Raw genomic sequence first — 19,473 nt, forward strand, 5'->3', positions numbered from 1 at the left:
GGACATCACAAGTTGATGCTTTGGCACTGGGGTTTCGTATGGCTCTGAGCTGTAGTCATAGTATTTGAGGCTTGCTAATCCTGAAAGGAGGCGCTTCAAGCTTGACGCGGCCGGGGAGATTTGGCCGTGTCGGGGTGGGGCTGGCAGGGATTGGGTACTATCCCGCACTAACTTCTCTTCACGCCTTTTACTCTCCTTCGCGATAGTAAATCTTAGCACAGTATCCCGGCGAGCGTCGGTCGATTATCATGCCGCCTCATCTCAAGTCGGACTGCAAAGACAGGACGGATTGGGCCATTTTGGTATGTAAGCGAGGATAACAAGGAGCATCGTCTTTCCGACGGAGATGGGCAAGAGTCTAAGTATAAAGAGGCCATTTGTTCCTGTTGGTGTCAAGGAAATATGTACTAGACAGCTTCAGTGCAGTTACACCAACACTCTATTAAGACATTCTTGTTCCTTTTGACACTCATTCGAATCCTCTCAAACGACATGCCTTCCTATTGCGGCTTTGATCCTGACAAGGACGTGGGTGATCTTTCTGGAAAGGTCATTCTTGTTACTGGTGGTGAGTTTACACTCCTCTATACACTCCACAACCCTTAGCACTCTTCTTTGCTATGGTGATCTATTGCCTAACAAATTATAGGAACCGCTGGCCTTGGAAAATCTGCAATCCTCACACTAGCGGCACACAATCCTTCACACATCTACTTCACCGGCCGCTCTGCCTCTTCAGCAACATCCCTTCTTGAAGCCCTCAAGTCCCTCTTAACACCTGTCGAGGCGACTTTCCTCGAATGTGACCTCACATCGCTGTCTAGCATTCGTGCTGCAGCAACAAAGTTTCGACATGATAGACTTGACGTCTTCATCGCTAACGCTGGCATCATGGCTGTTGACGCGGGCCTTACCAAGGATGGTGTAGAGACGCAGTTTGGAGTCAATCACCTTGGAAACGCAGCTCTCCTCATGCATCTCTTACCTGTAATGCTCAAAACCGCAGAACTCCCCAACGCAGATGTACGTTTTGTATCCGTCACGTCGTTGGGATACAGAGGTCATCCCAAGGGCGGCATCGACTTTGCCACGCTGCACACCACCCAGGAAGACATGTTTATGGGAACCTGGGGTCGCTACGGCCAGAGCAAATTCGCCAACATTGTATTCGCCCGTGAGCTCCACCGTCGCCATCCTAAGATCACAAGCGTGGTAGTCCACCCAGGCGTGATACCCACCAAGCTCGTGACGGAGCTGGGGTTCTGGAAGAGGATGTTTGTGTACGTTACGAACCCTACCATGATGACTGTTGAGCAGGGGGGGTATAACACTGTCTGGGCGGCGGCGGGTGTTGGGAGTAGGGAGAAGATTGAAGGCGAGAAGGGGAAGGTTGCGTTGTATTTGCCGGTTGCGAAGGGGAATGGAGGGGATGGGATGTGTTTTAATGAGGGTGTTGGGAGGGAGTTGTGGGAGTGGACGGAGAAGGAGATGAGCAAGGTTAAGTAGGCGATGCAGTTGTGGTTGGTTATGTTGTTGAGGTTGGAGTTGATCAATGTTGGCAACGTTGGGCAGTTGTTGAGTTGAAGGTGAGTTGTAGTTGTGTAGCTGAGTCTATGTTGTCAAGGTGAGGGCAGTTGTTAATGTCGAGAGGAGGGGTAGTTGAGTCTGTAATCTCGAGGCTGAAAGTTTGTAAGACTGGGTAGTCGTTTCCCTTAATGGCGGCTCATTGAATTGTTAGTTTGTCCTTGATGCTCGGCTCTGCCCAAGGATGTCACCGTCAAGTCAGTTGTCACAATAGACTCCTATGCCTTGATCTTCCCTCAATTCCGGTGGCCGTGGCAAAACCACTCATTGTCAGATACATATATACACACACTGGCCCAAAAACGCACAGCCATTTCTTCTCTTTACACCTTTCCATACCCTCGGCTCGTCTAGTTTGTGGTGGGAGGGGGAACGACGGCAAAAGTCGGCCGCACGAATCTGGACATGTCAGTTTACAATTTGTATGCATAGTTGGAGGAGACTCACCGGTCGCTGTGGTAGACCTTGGCGTTGTCGCCCAGCAGCTCCTTCTCACGCTTCTGGTCGGCCAGGTATCGTCGCACCTGGTCGCGGTCCTCTTCGGCCTGGAGGAGGGGGATGAGGTTGATGCGAGCCCACATCTTTTCACGGGCGAGCTCGCTGTTGGAGGTTAGTCCTCTGTTGTTTCCTCTTGTGGTTGTTGAGTCAAGGGAACGTACTTGGCCTCTCGCATGCCGTGGATCAGCTTGTACCAGCCGAAGCTCATGACGGCGCCCATGCCGAGGAGGAGGATTCCGGGGCGGAAACCCTTGGCGGGGAGGTTTCGCTGCTGAGAGTCAGCATTTGTCTGGGGCTTCAATTGTTCCATCTCCATGTGTATCCAGCTCTTAAGGTTGAAGGACTCGGTTCGATCGCATCGGTTGGGTCGTCTCTGGGCCCATCTGGCCGTCCCGATATCCCAATTGCTCGCCCAAACCAATAATATCCATCCAAAGCACCTCAAAACATCCTTCTCCCAACTGTTATCTCCCAACGCACCTTGTACTGGACGGGCTCGTACCCGCCCCGAGGGGGCATATCCTGAGGCATGGCGGGCAAACGGTTCGTTCTTCGGCGTCGGGGATCGGTCAATTGAACTGCTCGGATCGTCTCGCTACCGTGTCTCCCTCGTGCGGGCGGGTAGACTCGTTATTTCGCTGGCGAGGGGGTGATCTCGACGGTTTGCTTCGTGAGGTGATTGTTTTCCGAGCAACCGATCAACTGTGGACGAGACGCCTTGCCGGATTACGTAAGGCGGGAAGCACAAGGTTGGTTGATAGTTGATGGCCGGGGTAAAGCCGCCTGCAGGGGCCTTACGTAAGCGGGGCTGCCCAGTAAATTTGCACGGATTACCAAAGGGGGAATGAAGCTATCACCAAACACACTTCTGTTTGTCTGTTGGATTATGTGAGGTCTTAATGGTACAGTGAATTTGACTTACATTTCTTGTTGTATTTGTGTCGTATGTGGTTACGAAGGAGCGTAAAACCCATTTCTAAGGCAGCAAAGATTGCTACCTACGGTTTGCAACTGCTCTTTGAGCGTCAGGTCGAACTCACGTGAGCAGCGGAACATGTTAATTCAGCTGCGAGGCCCGCGCAGCATAAGAGAGGGCCTAGCATTCACGTTTTAGTGTGCTTCATCTCGGCTGTAGGCTGAAGCTCTACTATGAGAACGATGAATGAGAAATAACGTGTGAATGCCCATAGCTTGACTCTCTTATAAATTCTCACTGCTTCTCAGAAACTTAGAATGCTAAATTTCCCAGCAACTCATCTAAACCAAACCATAGGCAACCACCCAGCGAGTGCCATCTCACAGCACAGCACAGTCGGCCTTGAAGCTCTCACACAGACTCATCCCGACTACGACTCTCCCGATCAACTCGACCATGTCGACTCAGCCAGGCCCACAACAACTGCAGCTAGCGAGGCGTATCCCCGAGATACAAGAGTTGGACCTTCGAGACCCCCCCGGGAGAATCGCGACAACAAGAGAGCGGAGCCATACAGTCCAGTACCCTCCACACCCCTACCCACTCGATAAACCTCCGATTGCCCTGTTCTACAACCTAAACGAGGACTGGATCGACGCATCTCAGGAAGTGCTCATCTTCACACACCAGGTGCCCGAGTCCGATGATGAGAAGATGCGTCTCCTCGACAAGAAGTCGGAACACTTCCAATTTTATTTCTGGACGGCTCTGGACAGAGCTCGAAGATTCAACAAGCCACTTGACGGGAGCGTGCGTCTCTGGAAGCCCTTCGACGTCCGGAGTATGCTAACTTGGTGGCGCATGAGCCACCAAGCCTCTTCCTACCCGTGTTGGTGTTAGCAACGACGGTCTATAGAGAGGCCGTTTGCTGTCATCGCCTTGGTTCGACTGCCCTCTCTTTTATGACCTGCTGTGGGAGGTTGTGACAGATGATAACGGCCAGCCTAGGACCGAGACAGTTGACGGCGAGGACCTAATTACTCTTAAGCGGCGAGATCCGAGATCGGGAGTACTGGAATCACAATTTGTGAGAAGATGGTGGCTCGTGGCTTCGCAGGTGCCGCTGAGGAGGTTTGAGAACGGAGATGCGGTTCTGCCTATCACTGCAGAGCATTACGAGGCTCGGTATGGGACTGCGAGCATGCAGTGGAACATCCCTTCCGATTTTTGAATATCGTGGGCGAGGGGACAGTATTGTACTTTTGGGCATGTGAGGGAAGAGGATAGTTATGTCTTACCAAACGCGCCGTGGAACTCGGCGAGCGCTTGTATTATAGACTATATAACGTAAAAACCAGGACTGAGTTGTAGAGGCCAAAAATACCAGACTGTCCAGTTCGGTTGCTGACGATTGGGAACCTCGTACTTTGATCCGATGACCTCCCTCGTATCGTTGCCTTGGATTTGACGGACTTGGCTGAAGCTGAAGCTTTTGATTTCCTCCAATGAAGTTGCATAGCTTCCTAACCCGGTGGGTAAAAGGAATCAAACTCAACGAGAGGGATTAGTTGATTTTAAGCGTCAGGGTCTTAATTCGAGAGTCTGGGGCTCGGAATAATTGAGTGCTAATTTGCGATACCTTTGCCTCCAGTTGATGTGCCTAAGATATTCTCGTCTGCCCCTGCCTTTCCCCTGTCACGTATTAGTTACTGATTTGTCGTCTCCCATCCAAAGCAGCTAACCGATTAGCTTTAGATGTGCTCATTTTATTGATTCATAAGAATCTTGCTGTTCGATGAGACTATGAAAACATGACTCTTGACTCCTCAAGGCTTCTCAGACCTCTTCCACCACTAATGAATTTCAAACGTCTCAAGCTTCGCCTCCCCTCGGTCTACCATTTCCTTCGCCTCACCATCCATGAAACCGACCACGTAGCATGCGCTGATATGCTCGTAATGGTTGCCCTTTGGCCTGAGGAGTACGGGGACATTGCAGCCAGCCAGAACGACAACCTTGTCTCCCACCTCAGCAGAACTGGCCACGCCCATGTAGTTATCCCTGGTGATAAACTTGACGCTCAAAGCGAAGAAGGAGAGCAACCGCCCTGGAATACTCTCAAGCTCAGCCCTGCGGGTTTCCCACACCCACCGGAAAGCTGCTCCAGCATCTTGCCAATGGGCTGCATCCGCCCCCCCTAGCTCGACGTCACCAAAGATCTCTTCCCTCCAGAAGCGTGAGAACTCTGGTCCATGCGGGATGCCTAGGCGGGGAAGGAAAGCTGCTGCGAGGTAATCAAAATTCTGTGCCGGCGGATCGCAGTTAGCCGCGTAATATCTTGCTAGGCAAAGAAGAAAACTAATTCCCCACGCATGGAAACTTGTTTCGTCCGAGTGTAGAAGTGGCACCGACATGCTTAGCAGGGATGAATCTTGGAGAATAGTGCGGAAGAGGATTTGGAGTATATGCCTTCTTGAGCGGCCATGCCCCTCAAGCCTGGAGCGATCTGTGTACCTCTGTACAAGATCAAAGAAGCTGGTTCCAATGGCCAATTCCCCTTCAGAATCCTTCCAGGCCGGGTATGCCTCCTCTACTTCGCCACATACCACTCCAGTAGCGGTCAAGATGCGAGAAGATGGGTTCATGTGCGCAGGGTCTATAGGGAGATGTTTAGATGCCTGGGGGCGCTCCGTACCCAAAAAGTGTCCTATGGGGAATACACCAAGCATGCTGTATCTCATGTCCAAAACCCGGGAGATGGCGTCCCAGTTTGGAGCCCAAGAAGGCAACTCAGGTTGTCCTGTCGACCCCTCCATGGGAGGCATGTGGTAGGCTTCCAATAGAAAGTTCAGATCTTGGGCCTCGCGTATCCAAGCCGAGACAAATTCGCAGTATACCTGGTCGATAGGCTTGTTGTAATCTGCAACGAGATGTGTATCCATCACACCTAGGAGGCCAAATATTTTATCCCGTGGGTCGCTCGCGCGAAGTTTCGCCAAGATTGGCACGAGAGCGAGTGTTGGACGTCGTTGGTTGGTCAATCGCTTTCTTGTACCAAGTGGTGTCATAATCCAGTGACTGGCACCACTCACGACCAAATGTAACGCTAGCTGTAGTTCCTGATAATTCCCCGGATCTAGGAATGGGTAATCAGATGCTGCTCTCCTCATAAACTGCATCATCCACATGAGGAGTGCCTCGAACGAGGATAGCCTAATAAGGGTTGAGCCGTATATGAGGAGAGTGTCAACCGGCAATGCTATCTCTTGGAATATCCAGGTGCGCCTCCAATACGGTGAGCGTAGCAGTTTCCTGATGGAAGTCCAGTGCGGGTTCATTTTCTCAACGCCTCCGGAGAATGTCCAAAAGTCTGGATATCTTTCCATCCAACCGTCACAGTTTGGATCCTGCCTCCAGGTATTGACCAAGTCTGGGTTCTTCTCTTTACAGGCATTCAGCCATGTGACACAGGCGTCGACGATGTTGGCAGCGAGATGTGAGTCTTCGGCCTGCCCAAGCCAAGCAAGGACCACTGACGCGGAGCCGTATATGGACCTCATGAACTGGACTTGATGATTACGTTCCTCTATATCATTCTGGTTAATGCATATCGCATCAGCCCAGAAGAGCGCGGGTTTGTCCCAAGAGATTTTGGCGAGGATGCAAGGGAGAAGAACCCGAACTTGCTGTAAGAAGAGGGCAAGATTGTTGGGAATTTTCCTGGGGACCCCGTTGATGATGATGATCTCGGTGTCTGTTGGATCGCCCCAGACATATGACAGAGGGATAAACTGTCCTCGTACATCTTCAAACCGGCAAGGAAAGATTTTGACTTGGATCGGCGAGTCGCTATCTTCGGATGGATAGATTTTGATGAGACGCAGTTCATGTATATCTGCATCGAGAGGGTGGTAAAGATTCGGCACGGCTGTGGTGGGAGCTGTCGATTCTGCCATGATTTGAAGGCCTGTTTATCGGATCCGCTGATGAGGTTGAAGCATGGAAGAGAAGGTGGAAGAAGAGATGAGTTATTTGTGAGAGCCTTGTTTGATTAGAGTTAGGTGATGGAATGGAAATGGCTTGTGTGGTATGCGGTGGAGGCGCAGGTGAGGCAGCGGTTGATTGGGTGAGTTGTTCAGCTATGTATTATGCCTTACTGAAGCCCCAGACAACTCGCCATCGCCTTCGTTCCGCTGGAGATCGCGTATGGGCAAAGTACATGATCGTGATGTTGACGACTTCGTCGCTCCCTAGGTATAGGAAAATCTAGATGATACATATCGAGTGCATTCCATCTCGATACTCGAGACATGGCAACTGTGCTTCTCCCGGGCTCCTCATTAGAGCCCTTTCCTTAACCTTTGCACTCCATGCATAGGCAAGCCCGATGCGCTGAAACGTTCCTGTCTCTCCTTGAACCATCTTGAGAAGTAGTATATACATAGATCTCCCATCCTCATTCTTAGACCTGGCACACATGCAGAACAGCAAGCCCTGGGCATTTTCTTGGTCAAAGTCTTCATGGAGAATGTCGAGCATCACTCGTGGCTCACTATCGGCAGGCGACGTCTCTTCTTGGGTGTGGACCTTTTCACCGTCTAGCAACATATCCCAATAGCGACCTTCCCCAACCCTGTACTCCAAGGTTACTTTTCTGAGAACTCCACGAAGGCGGAGCCAGCCACCGCGGATTGCGGCAGTCTGGTCGTCTGTCCAGTAGTCGAGATGGTAGTCTTGGACTGTTATCAGTGAATCTTGAATCCGCGGCTCGCCGGGAGTGACGGGACCTTCTATTGAGGCCCAAGACCAAGTGGGAGCGCGATATTCCTTAGGTCGGTGATTGCCATGTGCCGCCCACAGGAGTTCGCCTTCGAGATACCGACGCCACATGCCGGCGACGTAATCATCCTGTACAACCTCGGCCATCCTCTTGACAATTCCGGAGCACGCAATGAGCTTATCACTCGGAACTGTGAGTTCTGAATCTGTGTATAGTTCCACGATGCGAAGCCATAACAAGTGAGGAGCGGAATTCCCGTCATCCTTTCGGTTTTTGTACCGACCTACCCGGCTAATATAGTCGGATGAATTGAGCTGCTTGAAGGCAGCATCCGAGGATGTTGATAGGGAAGGCGGAAGGCCGTCTGGATAGACTTCCGCAGCGTCCTTCTCGCAGCATTCCCAAATGAGCTGTCGTTTGCCGAAGTGGAGAATGCGAGGAGCTAGGAACCGCTCCTGAAGGACCCAGGCTCTTTTGTTGACGAGTGCGTTTGAGACCTCCGTTTGCCAGATTCTATAATCAGAAAGAATGAATCTCTCTGGTGTCTTTGCGGCGTCTTTTCCACTCTTCGCTACCACCTGGGGGATAAGTGTACGGGGATCTCGGTGGTTGAAGATGGAGTGGGAAGGGTCGGGGGCGTCGGCGGCGGAAATGTTGCAAAATGAGTTGGAATACACATCCTTCATCAATGAAGCCTCGTGCTGCCAGTCTTGGGTGTTATCTTTGACCTGGAATATGCATAGGGAGTCGATCCAGATGTAGCCTACTTCCAAATGACGGCAGATGTAAATAGCATCCTGAAATACTTGGGGTAGAACCGACAGGGGAACTCCTTCAACAAGTTGCGGATATGTGTCTTTTGTCAATACTATGTGATCAACAGGGTCAGGGCCCCAGCGATGGGTCAGTGTCATGTACGGCGCATCAGGTCTCGTTTGACCCGTCTCTATTAGGCAGACAGTGGATGTTTCGTGTAGGTCAAAAGAGAGAAGACGTGTCGGATACCAAGGCTTTTCGTTGGCTGGCTTGTTGCATCGCTCATGGCGCGTGGCACATTGTTGGACCCAACGTTTGGCCAGAGAAAGTGTCTCCTGAGATCCTGTGCTCTGGGCGAGGCCCTGACTTGCGAGGTTTGTGCTTGTGCCTGCAGGTATCATCAGCCCTTGACCAAACTGGAGGGCGGGCGTGGCCACCGACCTTTGACAGGCTCTAGAAGAAAGCGCCCTCTCCAGCAACCTGTAGGTGCAGAGTTTATGAAGGGAATGTTGTACGCAACCTGGAAAAGGTAACAGCCAGGATGACCATAATCCTTGCCATCATCAGGAGAAGTACTTGTAGAAAACTTGTCTTTTGCTGATTCAACGGCGCATTTAGCGGTTGGAGGTTCAACCGAGGTGCCAGAGACGAGGTCACGCTCTTGAGCACTTAGAGCTTCCCAGAAACGACTGCAGACATAGCATCCCTGATCAATAGATTTTTGAAGACTCTTGAACGTGGGGTGGTGAAGTGAAGAGTGGAGTATCTGGGATGGGCAAGGCTCTCTCTGGAGGCATTCTTGGCACTTGAGACAGAGCATTTGTATGGTGACACTATGTAGGAAAGAAGAAATAAGTGGAAAAACGAGCTCAAGTTAGAATATGTCATGAGTGTGTGACATTTGACTCTTTTATCTTTTTGGGTGCTTTCACGCCCAACATGCATGAGAGAGTGTTGGTTGGTTGGTTTCATGAAGCGCTGGCTAACAAAGGGGTGTGTACTTCTGTCCTAAATGATGCCCAATCATGCATAGCCTACTTAACGTTGCATTCGTCTTCAGTTGGCAGCTTGCACTGCAATTTTAACCCTCTTTAAGAGCCTGAATCCTCCCTGTGTTGCTTTAATATGTCACACAGCTTGTGTTTACGAAGGGAATGCCATCAAATTCGGCTGACTTGGGGGTTCTCGATGAGAGGACCTCAACGCAGATACTAGGTGACCTAGCAAACGATGTTGGAAGTAGGAATCGACAGCGAAATGACCTGGATATGAGCTGTGTTAGCCTTGCGTGCAATCAACTCTTTCAGGTATCATAAGTGTTGATTGGCTCCCACTTGAAGCGCGTTGGGGAGACATGCTTGTGAAACACCGACAAGCTTCACTGCAATTTTAACCCCCCCCAAGCGCTTAGCTTGAATCAAAGTAGACACGAGAATTCTAATTCAGAAGTGAGTATTCAACAACTTGGCTAACTTGACTAAGATGAGTAGGTGAGGCTTATTGATACTAGTCGGCCTGGGAGATATAATGTGTCTCGTTGAAAGATGAGTGATGGGAACCTTCCTTCATAGATGACGCAAACAAGCTGTTAGTAACAAACAGTCGCATCAAACAAAATCTCTGTTGACTCTACAGCCCTTCGACACCGGATTAAAACCAGGCTCTTGGGCAACCTGGGTCCCCTGGGGCTTCCAAAGGGCTGCAAGTCAAAGTCCTTGTCTAACCGTTTCGAAGTACTCGGAATAGAGACAGCAGATCGGGGCTCCGGAAGTACTTCTTATCAGAACCATTTCTGATGATATGCTATTGGACAGGCTACCCCCTAAGAGCCTCTCCATGGCCAAGTGGGCGGATCTGTCTTTCCTATTCGGTTGACGCACACTGCACTGCATTTTTAAACACCCCCGAGGCCTTGAATCCCTGCTTCGTTGCTTACCCAGATGGCACGTAGATTGTGTTTGTAGTCAGAGTGTCTTGTATTCCGGCTACTTTAGCGGGGTTTTAATGGGAGCAAACAAATTAGAGATAAGCCGGGCTGAGAGATGATGTTGTAAGTAGGCAAAAGGGAAATCTCGTGGCACAAGACAGAAGCTTGAAAACAACGGAGCCGCATGTGCAAACACGCTGTTGGTTCACTAGCCCTACGCCTCATCGCACCTAAGAACCACATCCTTTGTAAACCTCTGCTAGGTTATATGCCTAGCACCCGGGCCAAGGAAAAAAAACGAGACACCAGTACAGGTTTCTTAGCTTATTACCCTTTAAGATGATCAATAGAGTATACTAAGGATAGATAAAAGTACTCCGAAATATGACTGTTATTATAATATATCTTTATTATGATTTGTTATATTTTATAGAAATTTATTTCCCATAGTTGAGAGGACTTTGGTGATCCTTTGAAGAGTTCTGGCGTGCCCGGAAACTGGAAATTAGCCTAATATACCCATTCAAGACACCCACATATGCAAACTGATCACTACCCAAACAACACGTGAGTTAAGGATCCCAATCCTTGTCTTCTCCAGTCCGGGGATTCCTCGTCGATCATGAGAGACTGACCGCAATTTTCGTTTAAGCGAAGCCTGGAGGATCGACGCTAGGGAGGAAGGGCATTTCGTCTTCTGGAGTCTTTGCAAGAGTACAGTCTGCTGATGGTCGTCAGCTGCGAGGAACAGGTAATTCTGGGGTAACGTGATGGAGGGGAGGATGGTTGGGGGTGGGGCTATGACTCGTAGGCAGCGAGGTTTTCTTGCTGTGTGTTCTTGGGGATGGAGATAACTCGGTGAAGGTGGCATCTTATTGAAGCGGCTATAGTGGGTGTTTCTGGGGGGTTGTTCCTGGTGGTGGGTGATGAGGTTGAAGGGAATGTAACGATTATATAAGGTAAGTGATTGACCTCGTTGCATTATCTGTATTCTCGTATCTCGTACATTTAGAATTCGGCAATTTATAGCATCTTTTCTCGTTTTTGTGAGGTCAATATGGCGGGCTCGACAGAGAAGAAGCCCTTTTTTGGGTATAGAGGAGGATGGCTTACATTTTGGATCACGGTGAGCTCCTTTCTTCAAGATATACTTCATGTTTGTACTGACTGGATGAGGTTGCGTGTGCTACGGATATGACCCTCTTTGGCTACGACCAAGGAGTTTTCAGTACGTCCTCTCTACCGTGTACTTATTCTATCTAACATGTCATAGGTGGTGTCGTTGTGACAAAGGATTTTCTTGAACTTCACAACCTCGTCGGCCCATCCAAGACAAACCTCCTAGCCACTGTCACAGCCATCTACGATATCGGATGCTTCGTCGGTGCTTTGATCGCCTTTACCATCGGTGAACGCCTAGGCCGTAAAAAGGCTATCATCATGGGAACCGTCATCATGTCTGTCGGCACTCTGATCAAGTGTACTTCGTATAGTCTTGCTCAGATGTTTGTTGGACGTATTATCCTCGGGTACGTATGAAAACCAACTAACATGATCATTACTGACTGTTGTAGAATTGGAAATGGTATCAACACTGCTACGGCGCCTATCTGGCAGACCGAAACAGCCCAGGCCAAGTGGCGTGGGAAACTCGTCATCCTAGAAATGGCAATGAACATTGCCGGTTTTTCGCTCGTCAACTGGATCAACTATGGCCTATCCTTTGTCGAAGGCTCCGTTGCCTGGCGGTTTCCTCTTGCGTTTCAGTTTGTCTTCATCTTTATCTTGTTTGGCACTGTTCCATGGTTGCCTGAATCTCCTCGGTTAGTTGCACCCCCTAATACACTTTTGTTCTTGACTGATGCTGTGATAGTTGGCTCATTGCTCACGATCGTACTGACGAGGCGGTCAAAATCCTTGCTTGTATCGAAGACAAGGAGATTACTGACGCGGTTGTTACTGCTCAACTCCACGAGATCCAGTTCAGCGTTGATTATGAACATGAACACTCTGTTAAATGGAGCGACATCTTGTTGCGTCGAAACAGAGATCAGGCGGATACAAAGACTATGCGTCGTCTTCTTCTTGGAGCCTTTACGCAGTTTATGCAGCAGTTTGAGGGTATCAACATCATGTGAGTTACTGAACTGCTTATTGTATTAGCCATGGGTGTTAACGATTTAGGTCGTATTACATGCCCACTGTTCTCATCAACTCTGTCGGCCTCTCTGAAAGCATGGCTCGACTCCTCTCCGCCTGCAACTCCCTCTCCTACCTAGCCTTCTCATCAGCCGCCGTCCTCCTCGTTGAAAGATGGGGCAGAAGAGGACTCATGCTGCTTTCCACAGCTGGCCAACTGCTCTCCTTCTTCATCATCACCATCATGCTCCGCTACGCCGAAGGAGACGGTCCCAATACAGAATCCTACGCCTCAGCTTCAATCGCCTTCTTCTTCCTCTTCTTCATCTCGTTTGGAATTGGAATGTTGGGTGTTCCGTGGCTGTATCCTACCGAGATCAACTCTCTGCCTATGAGAACCAAGGGAGCGGCCCTGGCAACTGGAACGAACTGGCAAGTCAAGCTCCCATCTTTCAAGTGTCTGTGATTAACCTCTTCAGGATGACAAACTTTATCGTCGTCGAGATTACCCCTATTGGTATTCAGAACCTCGGCTGGCGATTTTGGATCGTCTGGACGGTTACAAACGCCTTCTTCCTCCCCGTCATCTACTTTTTATACCCCGAAACCTGTAAGCATACCTAAATATCCGTTGACCTGGAATCACACTAACTTCTCTAGCAAACCGCAAGCTCGAAGACTTGGACGCCTACTTCCGCGAGAACCCATCCGTCATCGTCATCAACGACAAGGACGCCATCTCGTCCAAGAGACCTCTCAAGTACATCCAGCAGGAAGAAGAAGATATCCGACGCGAGCAGAGAAGCATTGGAGAAGTAGTCTTGGAGGAAAAGGCGCTGTAAAGATTATGTTTGTAGATGGTGTTGCCTTATAGCATACACGTCGCTGCACTATCCTCAACAGACTAGTAAAAAGAATCAATAGCTCCGGGCATGCAGTCTCTATCACTCTAGAGTAGCAGTGTCTATCCCCGTGCAAGTAAACAACAGAAAACATCCAGACCAGACTCCTTCATTACAGCAATCCAAGAATTCTGAGCTCATAATTAAGCCATCGCTCTTTGGCCCTTGGCCACAACCCAAAAGTAAATATGCTTCGCAAATGCAGCAGATAAATAGCAAAACATCATCATGTCGCAACTGAGCTCTGCACCTGGCTTCCAAGTGATCGCTCACTGCCGGTACCCAAACCGGCCAAGCCCTCGCTCAACTTCTTGGTAACGACGTCGGGATCCGGTTCGTCTCTTCCGACAAATGTCCAGCTCTCTTCTGTATCGTCATCTTCGCCGGAATCCGGCTGCTCATTCTTGCCCGCCTTGCGCTTGATCAGACTCTTGGCGTACTCGAGGTCGCGGTAGATGCACTGAATAGCGTTCTCAACGCCGGCCTCCTACAATATTGTTAGCAATGAGTCATCAATAAAAGAATAAGTACACTTACGCTTCGAATCTGCTCGCCAAGGACACGCGCCTTGACGATCATGCGTTCGTTTCGAGTCACCTCCCAAAGTGCTCGACCGAAGCTGTTGGTTCCCCATTTCTTGACCCAAACTCCAACACCCAGATCCTCAACCCTGCTGGCAAAGAAGAACTGATCGCCAAAGAATGGCCGAATGATTGTCGGGATACCCGCCCGCAAGCTGGCGCCTGTTGTTCCTGAACCACCATGGTGTGCGGCAGCATCAATTTGCCGGAACAGCCAGTCGTGAGGCGCCGACTTGATGACATGAATCTCGGGAGGCATCTCTGGCTCTGGAGCTCGCGGTTTGTTTGGGTCTTCCTTGGAAGAGATGCGGTCGGACCAACCCTTGGAAAGAATGCATCGAACGTCGGCCTTGTGTACGGCATCGATAACCTCTTGCGTCATCTTGGCAGGATCGTTGACAATAATAGATCCGAACCCGACATAGACCAGCTTCTTTCCATCTGCCCTGGCCTTGGTAATAAAGTCCTGCAGTTCTTGCGGCGGCTCCCACTCGCCACCCTCGTCCAAGAACCAGTAGCCCGTCACTCTGATCCAGTCTGAAAAGTCCAGAGGTGGAGCGACCACGCTTGGGCTGAAGTTGTACAAGAAAGGAACCTTGTTCGGCTGCATCTTTTCGAGGCTCGTGTTCGGAAGCCCCAGCGTGTTGTTTCTCCATCGGTTCACCTGGTACGCGGTGGCCTTCCAGAAGATGTTGTCAAACATGATGTACGTCATGTAATTGTAGGCTCCTCCCATCTTGTGTTCGGGCATGATAAAGGCATGAGGATATGCTCGTGTCCTAGTCCAAGGCATCGTGAAAGCTCTAAAGTACGGAATACCGAGCTTCTCTGCGATATGGATGCCCGCCATCGCTGATGGGGATTCGATAAGCAGCTCCGATCCCTCGCACGCCTTGAATGCCGAGTCGAGAAGGTCGTCAAGCCATCCTCGGAAGGTCGAATTTGCCTCGCGAAGGAATGACCATGTAAAGGTTCCGTTCTCGATACACAGGCGCATCAGCTCAGCAGGATCACCCTCGACTCGGGCGAACTCGATGCCATGGGACTCGATCCAACCTTGGAACTCGGCGTGCGTGGCAATTCGAGGCTTGTGACCCTCGGCAAGGAGGCCCTTGCACAGCGCGATGTAGGGCTGGACATCGCCTCTGGAACCGATCGTGAGGCATGTGACCTTCATCGACTTCTGGGGTTTGAAGGCAAGGGCGGATGCGTTGGGATCGTCAAAGAGGATGGTCGGAGCATTGGAGACCCCAGAAGTTTCATGAGGAAGCTCCAGCTCGTGGTCTGCAAACTCGTCTTGTCGCGCCTCCTTCAAGGCATCGCGTTCGGCAATCGCGGCGTCCTCATCTTCCTGTTCCTCCTGCTCAAGGATTCCCGACTTTTCGAGATATCGGCTGGTCTCGAGAATCTGGTGCATGGTAACGGCGCAGTCGTCTCGAATCTCCGGTGGCCGAAACTCAAAGAAGAGTTCTTCGTGACCGCGAATGACAACCACAAGACCGTAGAAGCCGAATCGGAAACCCTTCTCCTTGTGGACATTCTCGATGTCCTTCAAGGGCAAGATGAGCTTGGTCCTGGTCCCCGGAACCAGACTTCGGAAGCAAAATGAGCGGTCGCTGATGTAGAACTTTCCGTAAAGTGGCAAGACTCGGACGATGTAGCCAAAGTATGTCGCAAGAAGCTTCTCCGACTCTGGCAGGGCAAAATGTGCCCGGAATCGATCCATTAAGTTCTGGATTTTGCCATCCTCCTCTTCCTCATCGTCGTCGGGTCTAAGCCCAGAAGGTTCATCGTAGTGGCGGTGGCCTCCCTTCCACATGCCGTGGACCTTTTCGACGTAGCCCATTGACTCGGTCGCAAACAATGAGCCCATCCGCTGGCTCGTCCTGCTGAGATACTCGGCAAACGCATTTGCTCTCTGCAATGGGTATGCTCCCATCTTGGTGATGCTCTGCAGTGTTGGAGTGAGCGGGCGCTGAGAGCTCTCACCCTCTCCTTGCATTTCCTGCATAGAGCCAGTCGTCGCAGCATGAACAATGGGACGGATGCGGGGCGCGTTGGAGCTCGAATTACGGGGCACGTTCTTGTCAGGAGACACCTTTCTGCTGGCCGAAGCCGACCGTCGCATAGTTGGGTTGTGAAAGACTTCACTTCCTCTCAGGATCTGGCTGGCAGACGGGTCTTCAAGAGAAGACGGGGCCAGAGTAGAGATGCTCGGATCCTCTACTGACGACTGAAGGAACGAGTCCCCAGAGTCCAGAGCTTGCTTCGGAGTCGTGGTACCCTCTCGGCGTCTGCGGCTCATCGATCGTCGCGTTCCGTTAAAACTCGTTCGAGGGCTGATGTCTCGGATGGGAGGGCGGCTGACGTCAATACTCTTCCGTCCAAAATTCTTGAGCGCATCAAAGCTGGATCGTGGCGCATCCATACTTGCGCGGGGACTCAGTTGGCTCGGAGAACTGGGTGACATCGGTGACAAGGTCGCCTTGACCGTGTCTGGCAGCTTGGTAGTCCGCAGTTTGCCCACATGTAAACTGTTTCTGTTCGCCGCCATGGACGTTCTGGCTGAGGGAGGCTGCGAGGCTTCCCGCTCGTCGCGGCTGGACACGATCTTGTCCGCTGAGCGATTTGCTGGCGAGGCATCCTCAATGAGGATTCTAAGCACATTGATGGCTTCCTTGCCAAAGCTGAAGAAGGAGAAAAAGTACTGCGACAGTTAGCGACTAATGCAAGAAGACCTCGAACACTACGTACCTCGTCGATCGCATAAGTCTCGTCGTTATCGATAATACGGATCTTGCAAGTATCTGCAAACTCGATCATCTGGGTGTCCTCGATATCGATCACGTTCTCGATCGGCAGCGAAATCTTGACACTGTCTCCGTCATTGTGGCTTCGGAAAATGACACGCTGGAGACTCTTGACCCATTCCTTTGCACTGGGCGCGCTGTCGGCTCTGAAGTGGTATGTGCGATGGTGAGTCTCAACCTGAAAGTGAAGCCCTTCCTTGTCCTTGTCCACGATGGTTGCCGAGATGCCGTAGCGAAGGTCGATCTGGCCGTGGGGAAAGTAGAGATCCGTCGAATTCGAATAGTATGTTAGGACGTCGCCCTTGAGTCGGAACCAGTATCGGTTGTACTTGGGATTTCGCTTGCCGCTCTTTGAGAGATACCCCGACTTGGCTGCCTCGTGCTGTGGACTATTAGTGCGATATTCCATGACGCCGAAGAGAGCCAACCTACCGCTTTCTTGGGGAGATAGGCATAGAAGCAAATGTGCTTCGAAGTGATGTACATGTATCCTTGGAGAAGGACACTCTGTAGCAACCAGCAAGGATATTCTATAGCAAGTTAGCGACACTCGGAAACCCATGGACGGAGACAACATGCCCTCAATAACCTGCTCCGGCTCGCTGAACTCGAAGATCTCCATCAACTTCTTTGCCAGAGGCTGCGGTTCCTGGCCATCGCTGGACCGACTCACGTCCGAAGAGAGCCGGTCCAGGTCAAAACTAGGGCGGCTCGACATCTCTGCCTTGGCCTCTAGCATCCGTGTCATTACAGGCGCTTGTCGACCGTGGCTATCGTGGCGGGTGATGGCAAAGGTGGGAGGAGTTGATAAACCACTCTGGCTGGCATCGCTGGATTCGTCGGCTACTTCAGCGGGAGCAGAAAGACGACTTGAGTGGCGCTTAGACTTTGTGTGGAATCTGGGCAATGCAGGAAGAGAGCGTAATAGCTTGTGCTCCGAAAGTTTCCTCCTACGGTGGCCTTTCTCCTTGCCTGATGACTTTAACACAGAGGTCTTGGACATGTCTTCTGACCGTCCTTCACGGTCCTTGGGTTCCGGACTCTCCTCATCATCACTGCTGATACCATCGAACCGATCGTTAAAGTCGACGCGCGAACCCGCAGCAGCAATCAAGCCAAAGATGCTCTGGTTCATGTTCATGAACATGGGCGGTCCCTGAGTCGGGACGACATCCTCGTCGCCCGAGTTGTCGCTTTCTTGTAGAGGTTCGGGGAATATGGTTGCTGAAAGGTCCTCTCTCCGTCTCTTGTGCAACTTCCTGCTCACGCGCTTCTTGACATTGTCGTCACCAACGCTGGCGCGGACAGGAGCTGCATCAGACTGAGGGGCCATGGTGGTTGTCAAGGTTCGGGAAGAGCGGGGCGAGAGGTTGAGGCAGCGCGACCGCAGCTCTCAGGGTGCGAGGAGGGTGAAAATGTCGGAGGATTATTCGGATCGACTCGTCGGAGCGAATACACACGATGGGGCGATGCAGGGACGAACTGTTGGGGAAGTTCAAAGGTTATCGTCGTGGTCGTGAGTCGCAGCGTTAGACCCGGTTTGCGCCGCATGCACAGTTACTTTGGCCTAGATAACAAAAGGACTCGACGTTGGTGCCCATCCGCTGGCGTCAATCCTGATGGACTGTAGCCTTGGAGGACGGGGGGAGGTGGCGCAAAGCAGAGGGCGAGGTCGGGATACACGGACGAGATCGAGACGTGGGAGACGAAACGTGAAGAGGAGAGGAAAAAAAGATCGAGGTTGGTGATGGCGCCAAACAAAGTCGCATGGGCGATTGTGAACGGGTTGGATGAGACATGGCATTCCCCGATCTGGAAGGGACCTGACCCTGGGCTGCACGGGAGTGACCTCACCCAGGCCTCGGACGTGTCAGACTGTTAGGCAGCTCTGAGCTCTGGGGCTCGCACTCGGTATCGCTGGAGCGGGTCCATCCGCCTGAAGTTCCAGCGGGGGGGATTTCTAGTGGATGGGGGGATGGGTCTTGGCGGCCTCAGTGACCGAGGTGCCCTGTAAGGCCCCTGCAGAGCGATGATTCTCGACCAGTACCGTGGAGCGTGCGCGACGCAAGCAGACTCTGATTGGCCGTTTCGCTATCGATAACCAAATGACGCCAGTGGGGTACTCGACTCAACACCGTGAACATGAACAGATCACATGCAAGGCCCTCGATGGTCAAGTGTCAAAGAACGGATGATGAGGGAATTGGCCAGGATCTGGGGACATGCTGACCATGGAACCTGTTGGTATTGGAGAAGAACTGATCACCTGTCCCTACTGGATTGCAATGTCCGTCACTTTTCGTCCGCATGCAAAGGTTTGAAAGTGCTATGCGAAACCTTGCTTGTGCTTATTTTGGTGATGGCATGTAGGCAAAGGCGCCATGCACGTGGGAAACATGATCAACTCAGCCACGGTAATCTACGTTTGTATTGACGTGTCTCCAGCCAGGATCCATTTGCTTGCCCTACACAAGCACTCCCAAAACCGTGTCTCGTATGTCGTTCTTACAAACGCGTATTCAGCTCCACCATCCCCAAACCATGTCCGACAAGCGATCACTGAGCGAGGCCGAACGTCCC

At 51.2% G+C, this 19,473-nt stretch overlaps 5 protein-coding genes across 5 annotated transcripts; 3 read left to right on the forward strand and 2 right to left on the reverse strand.

Moving 5' to 3' along the window:
* Positions 1-492: 492 nt before the first annotated feature.
* LRP88_10777 (uncharacterized protein) lies at positions 493-1,506 on the forward strand (the record flags this gene model as incomplete). Its single annotated transcript, XM_083247227.1, has 2 exons — positions 493-568; positions 650-1,506. 2 exons carry the CDS (start codon positions 493-495, stop codon positions 1,504-1,506), a joined length of 933 nt encoding a protein of 310 aa, XP_083098340.1.
* Positions 1,507-1,934: 428 nt separating this feature from the next.
* LRP88_10778 (NADH-ubiquinone oxidoreductase subunit GRIM-19) lies at positions 1,935-2,613 on the reverse strand (the record flags this gene model as incomplete). Its single annotated transcript, XM_083247228.1, has 4 exons — positions 1,935-1,983; positions 2,032-2,184; positions 2,244-2,350; positions 2,563-2,613. 4 exons carry the CDS (start codon positions 2,611-2,613, stop codon positions 1,935-1,937), a joined length of 360 nt encoding a protein of 119 aa, XP_083098341.1.
* Positions 2,614-3,454: 841 nt separating this feature from the next.
* Positions 3,455-4,229, forward strand: LRP88_10779 (uncharacterized protein; the record flags this gene model as incomplete). Its single annotated transcript, XM_083247229.1, has 2 exons — positions 3,455-3,839; positions 3,988-4,229. 2 exons carry the CDS (start codon positions 3,455-3,457, stop codon positions 4,227-4,229), a joined length of 627 nt encoding a protein of 208 aa, XP_083098342.1.
* Positions 4,230-11,006: 6,777 nt separating this feature from the next.
* Positions 11,007-13,442, forward strand: LRP88_10780 (putative sugar transporter; the record flags this gene model as incomplete). The annotated part of the gene is made up of 7 exons (XM_083247230.1): positions 11,007-11,028; positions 11,735-11,966; positions 12,036-12,284; positions 12,335-12,595; positions 12,646-12,957; positions 13,080-13,210; positions 13,261-13,442. The coding sequence occupies 7 exons, from the start codon at positions 11,007-11,009 to the stop codon at positions 13,440-13,442; spliced, it is 1,389 nt and encodes a 462-aa protein (XP_083098343.1).
* Positions 13,443-13,728: 286 nt separating this feature from the next.
* LRP88_10781 (uncharacterized protein) lies at positions 13,729-18,226 on the reverse strand (the record flags this gene model as incomplete). Its single annotated transcript, XM_083247231.1, has 5 exons — positions 13,729-13,989; positions 14,040-16,790; positions 16,838-17,275; positions 17,326-17,400; positions 17,483-18,226. The coding sequence occupies 5 exons, from the start codon at positions 18,224-18,226 to the stop codon at positions 13,729-13,731; spliced, it is 4,269 nt and encodes a 1,422-aa protein (XP_083098344.1).
* Between the last annotated feature and the right edge of the window lie 1,247 nt (positions 18,227-19,473).

The sequence above is a fragment of the Fusarium phalaenopsidis genome (genome assembly GCF_050370095.1).
Source record: "Fusarium phalaenopsidis strain FUZ10S chromosome Unknown contig_32304, whole genome shotgun sequence".
Classification (NCBI taxonomy): Eukaryota; Fungi; Ascomycota; class Sordariomycetes; order Hypocreales; family Nectriaceae; genus Fusarium; species Fusarium phalaenopsidis.